The following is a 15,163-nucleotide window of genomic DNA, read 5'->3' on the forward strand; positions in this document are numbered from 1 at the left end:
TAGAGGAATGGAAGAAAATTAAGAATGAGCTTTTCACAGCAGAGGAAACTCCTATGAATAAAGCCATGAGCAACATCCGTGTTCAGGAAATGCAAGATCCCAACCAGATATCGCTCTACACACTGGCAAATGATAATAAGTCTGACCACACCAAGGGCCAGAGAGGTTACACATCTATGGGATCTCGCATATATTTCTGGTGAAGGTATAAACTGGTGCTGCTGTTTTGGGAAAAGTCTGGCACCACTACTGCCAAGCTCCTGCAGTCACATACTCTGACCCAGCAGTCCCTCCGGCTGTTGAGATTCTGGGAGGGAGAAAGGGCACAGTGACAGAGATCAGTGAGAACACTGATGTCAGAGTCAATCAAAGAGGCTGGCTGTGGGTGTGGAAAGCAGCTTTCCAATGTGAGAGATATTTAAATCGACAATAGACTAGAACATGAACTTGATATAAAATCCTATCGCAATGGCCAATAAACATATTAAAGTGTGCACAACCTCTTAGGCATTAGGAAATCACTATAAGCACAATGAAGTGCATACTCACTACAATGGCTAAAATGTTGAGAAGGATGTGGAGCAACTGGAATCTCATGCGGGCCTTGTGGGTGTAACTTTGTACAACCACTTGGGAAAATACGTGGCTTTATACCAGGAGACCCAGCCAGTCTATTCCCAGGCACACACACAACAGAAAAGTATAGAAATGTGCACCACAAGCCATGTACAGAATGCCTGTACTGCTCTGTGATACATAGGAGAGTTGGAAAGAGAGTAGATCAGAGTTCTCATGAAAAGGAGATTTTTTTTTCCTTTTTATTGTACTATGTGAGACAATGGATGTTAACTAAATCTATCGTAATCGTTCACAATATATGTGAATCAAACCATCATGCTGTATACCTGAAACTTATACAATGATATATGTCAATTTTTTCTCAAAAAAATTGGAAAAAAAAAGAAAAAAGAATGCCCATAGCAGCACAATTCACAATAGCCAGAAACAGACAACAGCCCAAATACCTCTCAGCAGTGAAATGGATGAATTCTGGCATATGCACAGAGTAAAGTCCTATATGGCAACGAGAACAAACGTACTACAAATACACACAATTTGGATGACTCTCAAAATATAATCTTGAGCCAAAAGAGACCGTCCCAGAAGGTATATTGTGTAAGGCTCACTTATTATGAAGTTCGAAGCAGAGACGAGGTTGGTGTGAGGGTCGGGGAGGAGAGAGGAGTGACGGGCAAGGACACGGGTGCTGGTCAGGTTCTATTTGTGCATCAGAGCAGAGGTCACACCAGTATGTCCACTCTGTGACAATGTGTCACTCCTACACTTAGGATTTGTGCCTTTTACTGTATGCTTGGTACATTTCAGTACAAAGTGTACATTTAAATGGAGAGATTTAGGAGAACCGACTGAGAGAGTTGGATGGAGAGGGACGGAAAGAGTCTAGTGTGACTCTAAGGTTTTGTCCTGAGGAGCCAGGTCACTGGAGTCCCCGTTCCTGAGATGGCAAACAGCAGAGGAAAGGCCAGCCTGGGCAGGTAAGGGGAGGTCAAGTTCAGTTTTAGACAGGCTGTGATGGAGGTGCTGAGCCGGCTGTCAGGGAAGATGTCAAGTAGCCACCTAGCTAGTCAAGTCAGGAGCCCAGGGGGAAGTCAGGGCTGCAGATGCAGTTTGGAAGTGTTTGTCCTGCCCCTAGACTCCAAGGCCATGAGCCTGGATGAAGTCTCTGCAGGGGAGAGGGTGGAGAGAAGAGGGAGGTTCCAAGTGAAACTGTGTAACTCAGATTGGGGCTTGAACCTCTGGGCTGGAACTTGAACCCAGCCAAAACCCAGACTGGGACTTGAACCCACAGTCTTTTAACTGAGATCACACGCTTGGTCTCAGGACTTAATGAAGCTCAGGTTCTTGATGTCTCGTAGCAGAAAGAATTCAGTGAGAGACAAAGTGATAGGTAAGAAGTGGATTTATTTAGAGAGAAACACTCCACAGACAGAGTGTAGGCCATCTCAGAAGGTGAGAAAGACACCAGGGTATGGGGTTGTCAGTTTTTATAGGGGTGGGTAATTGCATAGGTTAATGAGTGGGAGGAGTATTCCAGCTATTTTGGGGAAGGGGTGGGGATTTCCAGGAATTGGGCCACCGCCTACTTTTTGACCTTTATGGTTGGCCTTGAACTGTCATGGCACCTGTGGGTGTGACATTTAGCTTGCTGATGTGTTACAATGAGTGTATACTGAGGCTCAAGGTCCACTAGAGGGACTTCCCTGGTGGTCCAGAGGTTAGGACTCTGCGCTTCCACTGCAGGGGGCACGGGTTCTATCCCTGGTTGGGGAGCTAAGATTCCACATACTGCATGGTGCAGACTCGTCCGCCATCTTGGGCTTATTTGGTTCTAATCAGTTTATGTCGTGTCCTCGGGCTATGTCATTCTGTTTTATTTTTATTTTTTTATTTTACTTATTTTGGGCTGCGTTGGGTCTTCATTGCTGTGCTTGGGCTTTCTCTAGTTGCGGTGAGCAGGGGCTACTCTTCGTTGCGGTGTGCAGGCTTCTCACTGCAGTGGCTTCTCTTGTTGCGGAGCACGGGCTCTAGGTGCGTGGGCTTCGGTAGTTGCGGCACATGGGCTCAGTAGTTGTGGCTCACGGGCTCTAGAGTGCAGGCTCAGTAGTTGTGGCTCACGGGCTCTAGAGTGCAGGCTCAGTAGTTGTGGCACACAGGCTTTGTTGCTCCGTGGCATGTGGGAATCTTCCCGGACCAGGGCTTGAGCCCGTGTCCCCTGCATTGGCAGGCGGATTCTTAACCACTGCGTCACCAGGGAAGTCCCTATGTCATTCTTTTAAAGGTTGTGCCCTGCCCTCTTCCCTCCTGTTTCACAAGGACAAAGTGGGCAAGAGAGCACTCCAACACTTAGCCTGGTAAAGGCTAAGAGCCACAATTAGATCCAGGGGTAGCCAGAGGGGCAGGAAAGAAACCAGGAGAGTGTGGAGTCCACAGGCCAAGTGGTTTCAAGGAGGAGGGAGTGACCAACTGTGTCTAAGGCTGCCGAGAGGTCAAGATGAGAGCTGAGAATGGACCACTGGATTCAGCAGCATGGAGGCCATTGGTGAACTTGTCAAGGGCAGTTCCATGGAACAATGGCATCTGAAGTCTGGAGGAGGGAGGACAGAATGGGAGGGGAGGATGCGGAATGCAGACAGGGCTCTTCCATGAATAGGGCAGGAAGTGGAGGAGATGGTGGGGCCAAAGGATTTGTAGACAGGAGTTGCTACTGCATGTTTGTGGAGGGGAACAGTGGCAGAAGAGAGGGGACAGTTATTGCAGCCAATAACCGCAGGTAGGTGAAGAGGGACAGGATTGCCCTATACTCAGTGCTTTACCTGCCAAGTGGAGGGCAAGATTCAAGCAAACAGAGAAAGGCATCTGGCAGATAAGGTTTTGCTTGAGGAGGCAAATGTCCTTCTCTTCCTCCTTCCTTTACCTGGCTCCAGGGCAAGTGGGTTCAAAGCTTTCTACCAGGAAACAGATCCTTGCCAGGGTGGGGGCGGGGAGGTGTTGGGCTGGGCAGTGCGGGGTGGGGCGCCCTCCTCCCCAACCACTAACGCTTACTCAACCTCTGGCAGCAGCAAAAACCAGTAAGTAGGTGCCTCAGACCACAGCAGAGCTCAGAGAAGACACCGGAATCAACCAAAGAGACAGCATGGTGAAGTTTGCACCCTTGTCCGTGCCATGGGAGCGCAGGATGCAGACCCTTGTGGTCCTGCAGTGGGTTTTCTCCTTTCTGGCTCTGGGTAAGGTGGGCTGGGCTGGGGGGGTGGGAGGCAATGGGATTCTTCATCTCACCTGCTGGCGCCAGACTGGGTAGGGAGTGTGCCCCCCAGGGCTAGTGTTCAGCCTGTACACTGATGCCACTACACTGGCGTTAAACTGTGGACATACTCTTTACAGGCTGGTCAATAGCCATTTCACACACTCACACGCAAACATGGGCGAGCACGCGCGCACGCATGCGCACGCGCACACACACACACCATACACATACCCCATGTCCACACACACACACACACGCCATACACATACCCCATGTCCTCGCTCAGAAGCTCCCCAAAATTTTGCAGCTAAAGCAAGCCCTCCAGTTCCCTGCCCCTAGCATCCCTGATGACTGACCTGTGTCTCTGCCCTAAGGGTTGTTAGAACATTTAAAATATCCCCGGTTACCCCATTCCACAGATGAGCAGAGAAGCTAATTGCCTTAAATGTCCAAGGCTGTAGGTCTGGACTCCTCTTACTGCCAGAGGAGGAGAGGGGAGGCGGCAGAGGGAGGAGAGAGGGCTGAGGGCGTGGGAGGAGGTGTGGAGAAGGGGCAGGAGGCCATAAGCCGACAAGTAGGCTGGCTTCTGGGCAAAGGGCACTGGGGGCCCAGAGCCAGGTGGGCTGAGGCCCGGGGATTACAGGGGATGAGGGACATCTTGCCCAGCTGGCCTTGGGAAAGCTTTCCCAGCAGGAGTGTGTCTGACTGTCCGTGTCCACCCCCAGCCCAGCCAGGGATCCTGGCAATGTCAGGAGCAGCACAGGGAGGTCAAGCAGCGCTGGGTCTGGAGCTAGAGGGAGGGTTGCTGAGCAAAGGGATCTGAGCCCACTCGCGCCACGAGCAGGAGCTTGTACCTTGTCCCTTATCCTGGGGACAAAGGGGACCCCAGGAGGCTTTTTGGTACAGGAGTGACAAGGTCCAATCTGTGTGGGACAGGTCTCAGTGCCTGAAGTCTATGGATCTGCTGTGTTTGGGGTGTGGGGGTTAGACCAATAGCAGGGAGTAGCCGCCAGCTAGATCGGGGTCCCATGCGGCATGGACCAAATCCAGCCCACTGATTGTTTTTGCATTTGTACAGCCCATGAGCCAAGAATAGTTTTTACATTTTAAATGTTTGCGTAATTCAAATGATTACATGCCTATGTAATATCCTCCAAGTTGCCCCATATAGCCTGAGTCTAAAATATTTACAATCTGGCCCTTTAAGAAAAAGATTGCCTCCCCTGGTCTGGCAGTGAGTGGAAAGAAAGGGCCCCTTTTCAAGGATACTTAGGAGATGGGTCCACAGGGCAGGATTTACAGACTGGCAGGAGAGTAAGGACTTCCAGTGGGGGAGTAAACACCACACATGTTGTGAACGGCTGGCTCACGCTGGACATAGAGCAGGCATTTTGGGGAGGGGCAAAGAAGTGGCCAGAGAGGTCAACCATGGCCTGTCACTGAGGACTCGGGGCCCAGAAACAAATACTTTCCAGTGGGTTACATGTTTACTCTGTTTCCTTTCCTCTGCTCTATAATTCACACACTCACACAGGAAGAAGGTAAGCTCCATTCAAATGGTCTTGTTCTCAGCTACATCTCCAGCTCCTAGAAGAGTTGGTGTTGATAAATGTTTGTTGAATGAATGAATGTTGGGAGCATGATGTAGACAAAAGAGTAGAATTGAATGCCAGGTCCCATCCTACTAGCTTGCTGTGGGACCTTAGCCAATTTGCATACCCTCTCTGAGTCTCAGTAAAGTGGGTTCTTACATTTCTCCCCCTTGGTGTTACAAGGTGAAAGAAGGTGTCTCCCTTCCTAAGGGATTGAAAAGATCCCCAAGTTTGGGTTTTGCTTGCTGACAGGAGTTAAAAGATGACCTCAGGGTGAGGGGGATGGTGGAGAGTTCTTTCTGTCAAGTGCAAGTTCCTCTTGCGTGGGTTTTTTCCTAACCTTAACATGCTATGTTAGTTACAAAAATGAATACGTGCTGTTGTAGCACATCCAAACAAAATATGTATCCTAAAAGTGAAAGACTTCCCCAAATCCTACCCTCCAGGGAGCCACTATTTCTATCTATCTATCTATCTATCTATCTATCTATTTATTTATTTTATTTATTTATTTATTTATTTATGGCCTGTGCATATCATGGCTTGTGTGAAAGCAGCCCTGGACGGCTAGGGAATTCCCTCCAGGGAGCCACTATTAACAACTCTGTTTTATTCTCTAGAGGCGGTTTTCTGAAAGGGGGATCGACCCACATAGACTTTTGATTTTGCCCAAGGGCAGAGAGTCCTAGCTGAGGTTCTTTACCATTTTCTCACATTAAATATTTGTTATGTAAATAAAAATGATAAAATCTAAGTCAACTGCCAAGCTATCCTTATCCCTTACCTCCTGGCGTCTGCCTCCTCCCTCCAGATCTGCAGGTGTCCTTCCAGCCTCTATGCATGAGCATCCACAAGGGTGGACATGTTATTCTTCATGCAAATGGTGGCATTTCATTCTCACTCTTCTGCAACTTTCCCTTTCAAGTTTTTTATTAAAAAAACTTAAAGGCAAGCAAAAAAGTGATCAACTCACCAGGAGTGTGGTTCTTCCTTTTCTGAATCCTCCAGGAATCACAAGGCTGATGTGAGAGCACGGGTTCCAGCAGCCATTGGCCAGCAGGCCTGGGAAGGAGGGGAAATGCCTGGAGGGGAGCTGCCTGCGATGGCAGTGACTCAGGGCTGCCGCTCCTTCCTGCTGTTCAAGAGACGCCAGATGAATGGGTTTGAGTGTGAAGCCTCCCCATTTTTCATTATTAGTGACTAATTAAATGCTATTTTAAAATAAAGTACAGAGGTGGAAGAAACCCAGTTGTCCATCGGTCCATTGATGGATGAATGTATAGCAAGTGCCGCAAATAACACAATGGAATGTTATTCAGCCATAAAAAGGAAGGAGTTTCTGAAACATACAACAACATGGATGAATCTTGAGGATGTTGTGCTAAGTGAGATAAGCCAATCACACACACACACACACACACACACACACAAATACTTTATGATTCCTCTTATGTGAGGTTTGTGGACTAACCAAATTCATGGAGACAGAAAAGAGAATGGTGGTTGCCAGGGGCTGGGGGAGGGGGACATGAGAGTTTTTGTTTAATGGGTACAGAGGTTCAGTTTGGGAAAATGAAAAGAGTTCTGGGAATGGATGGTCATGATGGTCATTGTGAATGAACTTAATGCCACTGAACTGTACACTTAAAAATGGTTCAGATGATAAAGTTTATGTTACGTATATTTTACCACCTTAGAAATTTAAAAAACAAAACAAGTGCCCCAAACACAGCCCTGGAAAGTCAGCTCCACGAGGGCAGGAATTTTTCTCTGTTGTTTACAGCTGAACCACCAACACCTGGCACATAGGTGTTCTGTGTAAACTGAACATCTGTGAGCCCCAACCTATTTTCTCTGGCTTATGAATTTTACTACTGTTCAGACTGGGTCAAAAGTCCCCTTCTCCTGGAAGCCTGCCAGGAATGACAGACCCAGTCTACCCCACTTTCAGATGCAATAGAACTGGCGGCTGACCTTTTTAAGAGTGTGAGTGCATGGTGTTGAGTGGAAGGAATGGGATGGGGAGGGAGAAATATTCTCTGGGAATGATGTTCCATTAGCATCAGGTAAGGGTCAGCCCCACAGACCCCCTGACCCTGAGATGAAGCCAGGATTAGCTTGCCGCAAGGGACTTGGAATCGTAGGTAAGAAGGTATTTCCTCACTTGGCCTGGTCCTAGCCATGCTGCACCCCAACCCATGGGCCAGCGACAAGTTGGCCTCTTCCTTCCTGCCTCCTTCACCAGGAAAGGGCATAGCAGGCAGAGGAAGCAGCATAAGCAAAAGCTAAGAGATTGAAGGAACTCAATCTCTCAGTGTAGGTACACTGAGCAGTTTCATGTGGCTGGAGCATGGGGTGCATGTGGGTGAGTGAGGCTGAAGTGGGAGGGGGATCAGACCAGCCGTGGGGAGCCTGAATGCCAGGCTGAGCTACATGGGCTGTTTTTAAAGTTATGAGAAAGCCATGGAAGGACTTTAATTAAAGGGGGGATCTGGCAGGATTTATCTATGGAAAGATGGGCGAGGAGTGGACAGAGAGAGGGCTAGGCAGAGAGAATGTCTCCTTTTTCTCTGAGGGCCCAAAGGGTGGAAACGAGAAACAGTTAAGCCAGTCACTTCTCCCCCAGGCATTTATTGAGCACCTGGTGAATACAGATACTTAACTGGACAGAGAGGAGGTGGAGGGGGAAGGCTGGTGTGAATGAGGCAGCCTGGTGCAGTGGGAAAAAGTGAGTTTGGAGTTAGGCCTACTTGGCTTCAAATCCAGGCTCCCTGTGTGACACTGGATGGGCTGCATTCCTTCCTCTTTGAGGGGAGGCTGACCCCTTCTGCCTGGGGTGAGGGCTGGACAGGACAGGACAGCTGCTGGTGCTGGGCATAGGGGTGGAAATCCTTCCTTCAGCCCTCTGACCACTGATGGTTCCTGCTTCCCTCCCCAGCCCAGATCTGCATTGTGGTCTTCATAGGTCTCCTGTTCACAAGATTCTGGATCTTCAGTATCCTGTATGCAACCTGGTGGTACCTGGACCGAGACAAGCCACGGCAGGGGGGCAGGCGCATTGAGGCCATAAGGCGCTGGGTCATATGGAAGTACATGAAGGACTATTTCCCTGTCTCAGTGAGTAATGGGGCTGGCTGGGGTGTGGCCAGGACCGTAGTGCCCCACGTGTCTGTGGGGAAGTGCGGCCCTTTGTGCAGTGAGCAGAATACTGGGCTGGGAGGTAGGAGCCGGGCTTCCACCACTGTGTGGCCTGGGGAAGGGTCCAGCTTCTGTCTGGCTATGGTTTCCCACCTGCAGGGATTTGGGGCAAGTATGAGGACTGATGAATGAACAGGATTTGAAGGAGCTCTGTGGGCCATGTAGTATGGCACACATATGTATCTTATAAACCCCTCAGTAGCCATGCTTGGGGGTGAAGGTAATAAACTTAAGGTCCTAAGAGACCCTCTAGCCCCACACTTCATAAGATGAGGAGACTAACCCCTAGAGAGGGACAAGGATGTGATCAAGTTCACATACAAAGCGCTCTTTTACTGATTTAAAGTTTGTACATTTAGTCAGTTTAAAGGGACAGGGGGGAGGCCCCTGAACTTGTTCTCAGATTCTTGCCCTCGCTCTGGTTTGTTAGGCGTCCTTGGACAAGGCCTTGCCCCATTCTAAATCTTAGTTTACAAATGTATCCAGTGAGCACACTGATCCCTCCCACTTGAGTGCTTTTGAATCTCTGACTTTCTGACTCAGGGCACCTCATGGCCTTTTGGACACTTGACCCTGGACCCAAAGTTCAGTCCTGAGTGGAGCAGAATCCTTGATTGAGTGAACTGACCTTGGCTCCTTTCCTGAATCCCAGACAGACTAAACTCTTGGGTATAAGCAGCTGGGCAGGGATGATTTATTGTCCAGATAGGATGGGGAAGGCAGTGGGGACTCAGAGAGGTGCCAGGCAGGGGCAGGTGGCCCTCCTCTGGAAACAGGAGAGAAGAAACATACGGAGTGTGGCCTCTGGAGCTGAACAGACTAGGTTCTATTATCAGTTCTGCAACATACAAGTGGCGTGACCTTGGGTGAGTTACACAGTCTCTCTGAACCTCAGTTTCCTCATATGTAAAGTGGAGATGATGCCACATACATCATTGGGTTGTGTGGATTCCATGAGACAGCAAGTAAAGCACTTTGTATGTTCTCAGTAAACGAGTAGTTTGTATTATTTTACTGAATTGCTAGGGATTCTGGGGAGATGTGGGCATGGCTGTGGGTCTGGGGAGGACTCTGATAGCCCAGAGACTGGCTGTTCTGCCCTTCACACCTGCATGGCTTCTCCCACCCCAATCTGGGAGCCCCACCTCTTCCTGGCCCTCCAGAAATTAGGTCCCCAGCTGGTAAAGCGATGGGGAATGGAGGAAACAGGCTCAAAGAGGGTAAACAGCTTGGCCAAGTCATGGGCACTCAGCAGCAGAGTCAGAGCTCCCGCCTTGCTCCCTTCTGAGAGTTCTGGAGCCCAGCAAGGACTAGCAAAGGCTGGGCAACAGCTCGGGTGCAGGAGCCCTTAGCATCCAGTGAGCAGGGCCTCCTGGGCAAAGGGAAGGGGTGGGATGGGGCAGGGCAAGGCAGGGCAACAGGGCAGGGGCTGGCAGAGGGCAGGAAGTTGGCTGGCAGAGGCTTCCATGCTCATTAGGGGTGATAGATGTTGAAGGGCAGAGCGAGTGGGCAGTGCTGAGCCAACCTGAGGGGCCCGGGTGGGGGCAGTCTTCCTCGACCCCATATCTGCTTCCTCTGCAGGGTGCCCTCCCAGGACCTTGTCAGCAGAAACGAGCAGGGTTTGCTAGGTCCCGAGGGAAGCCATGGGAATGTCATGGGCAGAGTCCCTTATCCCCACCCCAGGACTTCTGAGCTTTGAGATTCTGAATTCCCATCCCTCCCTCCCCTCTTCCCAGGCTCGCTCTTCTGTGCCAGGAAGGCCAGAGTTTCCCTGGGAAAGTATGGCCTGTAGCCTGAGAGTGTTTGTGACATCAGCTACCAAGCCAAAGAAAACTATAAGTGGTTTCTGGCCTCAAGTAGAGCTTTGCAGATTCTGGCTCTGTGGTCTCACTCCACACTGTGAGCTAAATCCTGAGTCCACCAGGGAAGGAAAGGCGGCCTGCGAAGGGAAGAGCGCAAGCTCAGGCCCAGAGCCTGCCACTACATGGTTTCTGAGCAATAGTGTGACGAAAGCAGAAGGTGCACCTGGGGATGAGGCGGGAGAGGTTTTTAGGGGTGAGGTAATGGAGGCCAGTGCGGGCCATTCCACAGAACTGGAGCTCTTCAACTGAAAGCCCCCAAGGGGCTGTCTTCCTGCCATCCCGCCACCTCCAAAGGACAGCATCTGGCTCTCTTTACAGCTGGAGCTGCTGACAGTTGCGGAACCTGATGCTGAGCAGCTCTGTGCCTGTCCTACCCGCCATCCTCCTGCTGCCCCAGCCAGTTAGCCCCCCAGGAGGGTTTCTCAACCCTGGCACTACTGACACTGGTGGGACACTGGACTTGTTTTGCAGAAATTCCATGCGCACAGTGTTCAGGATTGTCGCCCACTGCAGGCCTGTGGCATCACCACCTGCAGAGGGCGGGCAGTACCACCAAGAGGCCTGCAGGGAGTGAGAAGATGAGCACTTTGACTTGCCTGTCCTGGGCTGGGAGCCTGCAGGGGTGGCGCTGGGGCCTGCGGATTCTGGACCCCACCACCTCCCTGGAGACCCTCCTACTCCTCCACATACTTACAAAGCGCAGGCCCTGCAGGGATCTTAGGGTGGCCAGGAGGCAGGGGGTCCCGGATAAGGAGTCCCCACTCTGCTGGAGCTCCCCACATTCACAAGCCTCTGCCTTCCCTGTCAAATGCATGTGGATCCCTGAGCTTCTATCAGTTCTTACTGTGATTTTACAAACTAGCATCTAGTGGTGAATTTCAAGCAAAATTAGGGCACAATCTCTGTGTCTTGGAGCTTTCCAACCTCACCCTTAGCCTTCCTAAAGGGCTAATGGTGGAGAATCAGGTAACGTTTCCCCCAGGAGGAGCTGTCTTCACCTCCTGTTACCCTTCTCGGCACAGCTGGTGACGTTCTGCGCGCATCGTCTTGCTCTTTGCTTTTTCACCCGACAAGCAATTGTGGCATCTTCCCGTATCAGGACAGGAAGAGCTATGTCGTACGTCCCTATGGCTACACAGTGGCCCATGAGTGAATGTTCCATACTTTGTCTAAATGGGCCCTGTTGATGGACATTTGAGTGGATGCCAAGTTTTGGTATTATTAAAAATGATGCTTCAGTTAATAATCTTGTTCAGATGTCATTTTGCACAAGTATGAGAAATTCTGTAGCTAAATTCCTCAGCAGTGGAGTTGCTGGCCTAAAAGGTCAGTTACGTTTTTCAATTGTAATATCGATAAATACTGCCTCATCGCGTTTAGGCAGGTTGTACAAAATTATTTTCCCACTAGCTGAGAAAGAGAATTCATAAGCAAGTGCTTCAGTGTGGGGAGCCAGGTATGGTTGTCAAGAAACACACCGAGATGGGTTCCTAAGGAAACACCTTTCCCAATGAGAATAACCAGAATTATCTCTGCTTGTCCTTAGTTTCACGTCCAACGAGTGGGAGAAGTGTGTCCTCATCTGGGAAAAGCAATGGCGCCTCCACCTATGGTCCCCTCAGCCTTTCTGCAAAGGGTCAAGGGTAACCAGAGGGCATACTGAGGGGGTGGGGATTTGCGGAAATCAAGTCCAGGCCAAGGACAGGACAATTTGGGGCTGTTCAGCTTGGGTAGGGCAGAGAGGATCAGACCCCCGTTGCTGTCCCTTGGGTCCCACCAGGCTGCTTTGAGAGCGGGCAGCCAGGCCTCTGGGGCCCGAAGGCAACAAGAATCCTCAGGGTCATTCTGAAAAGTTCCATTTGGTGACAGGATGAACTTTCACGGTGTCAGAGCTGAGCCAGAGTGGAATGGACTGCTCACGCCTGCAAGGCCTGTGCAGAATTGTCAGGGAGCCTCCTGCCAGGGGCTTAGGGCTTGGGCCAGGGGCCTCAGGGCCTCCAACTCTGATGGCTGTGCCTCCCAGATAACAGGGCTCTGTAGAGGGCAGGCCCGGCAGTTACTGGCAGAGTGGAGAAGGGGTTGGTCACACATACAATCAGTGCCCCGGCAGTAATCTTTGCACACTGAAGCCTGTCCAGTAAATGGCGGGAGCAGCATTTGTTAACTCAGTTCCTCTCCTTCCACCCTCACCCCACTTTGCCTGGAAGCTGCTAATGACAAACAGCTCTCCTCTCCCACTCCCTCTACAATATCTAGTGGTCTCCCCGGCACCCTCCATGCTGCAGGACTGCCCAGACCAGGGCAGAGCTGCCAATGGGCAGGGGAAGAGGTGGATGGATGGCAGTGAAGTGACATGGGGGGGAGCAGAGAACCACCAGGGAGACATTTGCATTGTACAGAGGGGTTAACAGGACTAGGGCCAGTCTCCAGGTCTGCACGCTCTTTCAACCACCCCTGATATATCTTGCAAATGCTCACTCCCAGGTCCTAAGCGCCAAATTTTCTCATAGGGAGTTTTGTTAAAATAGGGCTCTTCAAGCATAGTGGCACCCCTGTGTGGCCCTTGATGGTGTATGAACTATACCAATTATAATTCAGTGTATCAATTATGATTATCCTGTCCTGTAGTCTTGGTAATTCCATGGCACACATGGACCTGAGCTTCTCAGCAGTCCTGGGAGGTAGGTGGGATGTCCGCATTTGGTAAATTAAAAGCCAGAGAGGGAAGCAATTTGTCCGAAGCCAGCAGCGAGTCTGAGACACAGATGGCACCATGGTCTCCCTAGATGCATTCAAACGCATATCTCCATCTTCATAAGAACCTGAGGCTCAGAGAGGGGGAGCAAGTTGCTCAAGGTCACACTGGTGATGGCAGAATCAGGGAGGGCCTGAGATTCAGCCCCGACTCACCAGGTTGCTGTCCCTGCAGCTGGTCAAGACTGTGGAGCTGGACCCCTCCCGGAACTACCTCGCTGGCTTCCACCCCCATGGGGTCCTGGCGGCTGGAGCTTTTACCAACCTGTGCACCGAGAGCACCGGTTTTTCTTCACTGTTCCCCGGCATCCGCCCACATCTGATGATGCTGAACTTGTGGTTCTGGGCCCCTTTCTTCAGGGATTACATCATGTCAGGGGGTGAGTCTTCCCACCCCTGGGTAGCCCAGGAAGATGAGGGCTGGAGGCATGGAGGCGGGATTTTAAGGAGGACTTCTTACAATTCTGTACTTAATCCAAGAACACGCGTAGTGGAGAAGGAGGCTAGACCCAAGGAAGCACTTCCCACAGCTCCGTGCCCAGCAAGGAGCTCGGCAAGGGGTTGGGAAGAGGGGGAGGACTCAATCCCAGTCCTCAGGGCACTCCCAGTTCGGGGGGTGGAGCCCAGAGCGCATCCTCCTCCACCATCCCTGCCCCCTTCACACCGTACTTGACCTTCTTCCTCTCCCCAGGGCTGGTCTCAGCAGACAAGGAGAGCGCCGCTCACATTCTGAACAGGAAGGGAGGTGGCAGCCTGGTGGCCATCATTGTTGGGGGCGCCCAGGAGGCACTGAACGCCAGGCCTGGAGCCTACAGGCTGTTGCTGCGGAACCGCAAGGGCTTCATCAGGCTTGCCCTGATGCACGGGTATCGGGGGAGAGGGCTCTCGTTCAGTTGGAGATTGGCAAGGATTGTATTTTAGTGGGAAGACAGCAGAGATTAATGCAGATCCTATTTTGGCAGGGAGATTTTTTTTTAATTAATTAAGTTAATTTATTTATTTTTGGCTGCGTTGGGTCTTCATTGCTGCACGTGGGCTTTCTCTAGTTGCGGTGAGCAGGGGCTACTCTCCATTGCGGCACGCAGGCTTCTCATTGTGGAGCACGGGCTCTAGGTGCCCGGCCTTCAGTAGTTGTGGCGCATGGGCTTAGGGGCTCCGAGGCATGTGGGATCTTCCCGGACCAGGGCTTGAACCCGTGTCCCCTGCACTGGCAGGTGGATTCTTAACCACTGTGCCACCAGTGAAGCCCTGGCAGGGAGATTCTTATTCCATGCACAATGAAGATTCTGTGTTGGTGACGATGTACTGTCTCATTCCCAAATACCCAGAGAAGAGTCTAGAAGGGAGATTTGGTGATTAAAGGGACTAAGTGTCAAGGGTCATACTGCTGAAAGCTTGCATTAGATCTGAGACGGAGGGGATCTGGGAGAATGGAGTTTGGGGCATTGCTTAGAACTATTCTCCTACCTTGGAGCATCTTTGAAGAATACAAGCTAACTGAGGCAGGTGAGACTTTTCCAAAGTTTGCAAATGTTTCTTTTATCTGGGAGGACTCTCTGCAGCATTCTAGTCTCCCTGTCATGTTACAACTGCCAGGCAGTGGTCCTGAGAGGAGCTGGGACCTGCCCACAATCACAAAGCAAGGCCATAGCAGGACTGGGAGACACCAGAGGCCTCCTACTTCCGGCCCAGGGCTCTGTTCTCTACCCCAGTTCCTGGTCACTGGGTCCCTGCAGGAAGCTAGGTGGCAAGCTTGCACCTTCTTGCACCTCCTAACCCTCTCTCCTGTCTCCCTCCAGGGCAGCTCTGGTGCCGATCTTCTCCTTTGGGGAGAATGACCTATTTGACCAGGTTGACAACTCTCCTGGCTCCTGGTTGCGCCGGATCCAGAATCGACTGCAGAAGATCATGAGAGTCTCCCTCCCGCTCTT

At 51.0% G+C, this 15,163-nt stretch overlaps 1 protein-coding gene across 1 annotated transcript in view; it reads left to right on the top strand.

Annotated features, from left to right (window-relative positions):
• The first annotated feature begins 3,715 nt into the window (after positions 1–3,715).
• Positions 3,716–15,163, top strand: part of MOGAT2 (monoacylglycerol O-acyltransferase 2) — a 13,049-nt gene continuing 1,601 nt past the window's right edge. Inside the window, 6 exon segments of the mRNA XM_007455033.1 lie at positions 3,716–3,806; positions 8,357–8,535; positions 13,408–13,612; positions 13,924–14,098; positions 15,032–15,160; positions 15,162–15,163. The exon segment at positions 15,162–15,163 is cut by the window's right edge and continues 57 nt beyond it. Of these exon segments, the coding sequence (XP_007455095.1) occupies positions 3,716–3,806; positions 8,357–8,535; positions 13,408–13,612; positions 13,924–14,098; positions 15,032–15,160; positions 15,162–15,163 (781 nt within the window).

This window comes from Lipotes vexillifer, unplaced genomic scaffold (genome assembly GCF_000442215.2).
Source record: "Lipotes vexillifer unplaced genomic scaffold, Lipotes_vexillifer_v1.1 scaffold1693, whole genome shotgun sequence".
Classification (NCBI taxonomy): domain Eukaryota; kingdom Metazoa; phylum Chordata; class Mammalia; order Artiodactyla; family Lipotidae; genus Lipotes; species Lipotes vexillifer.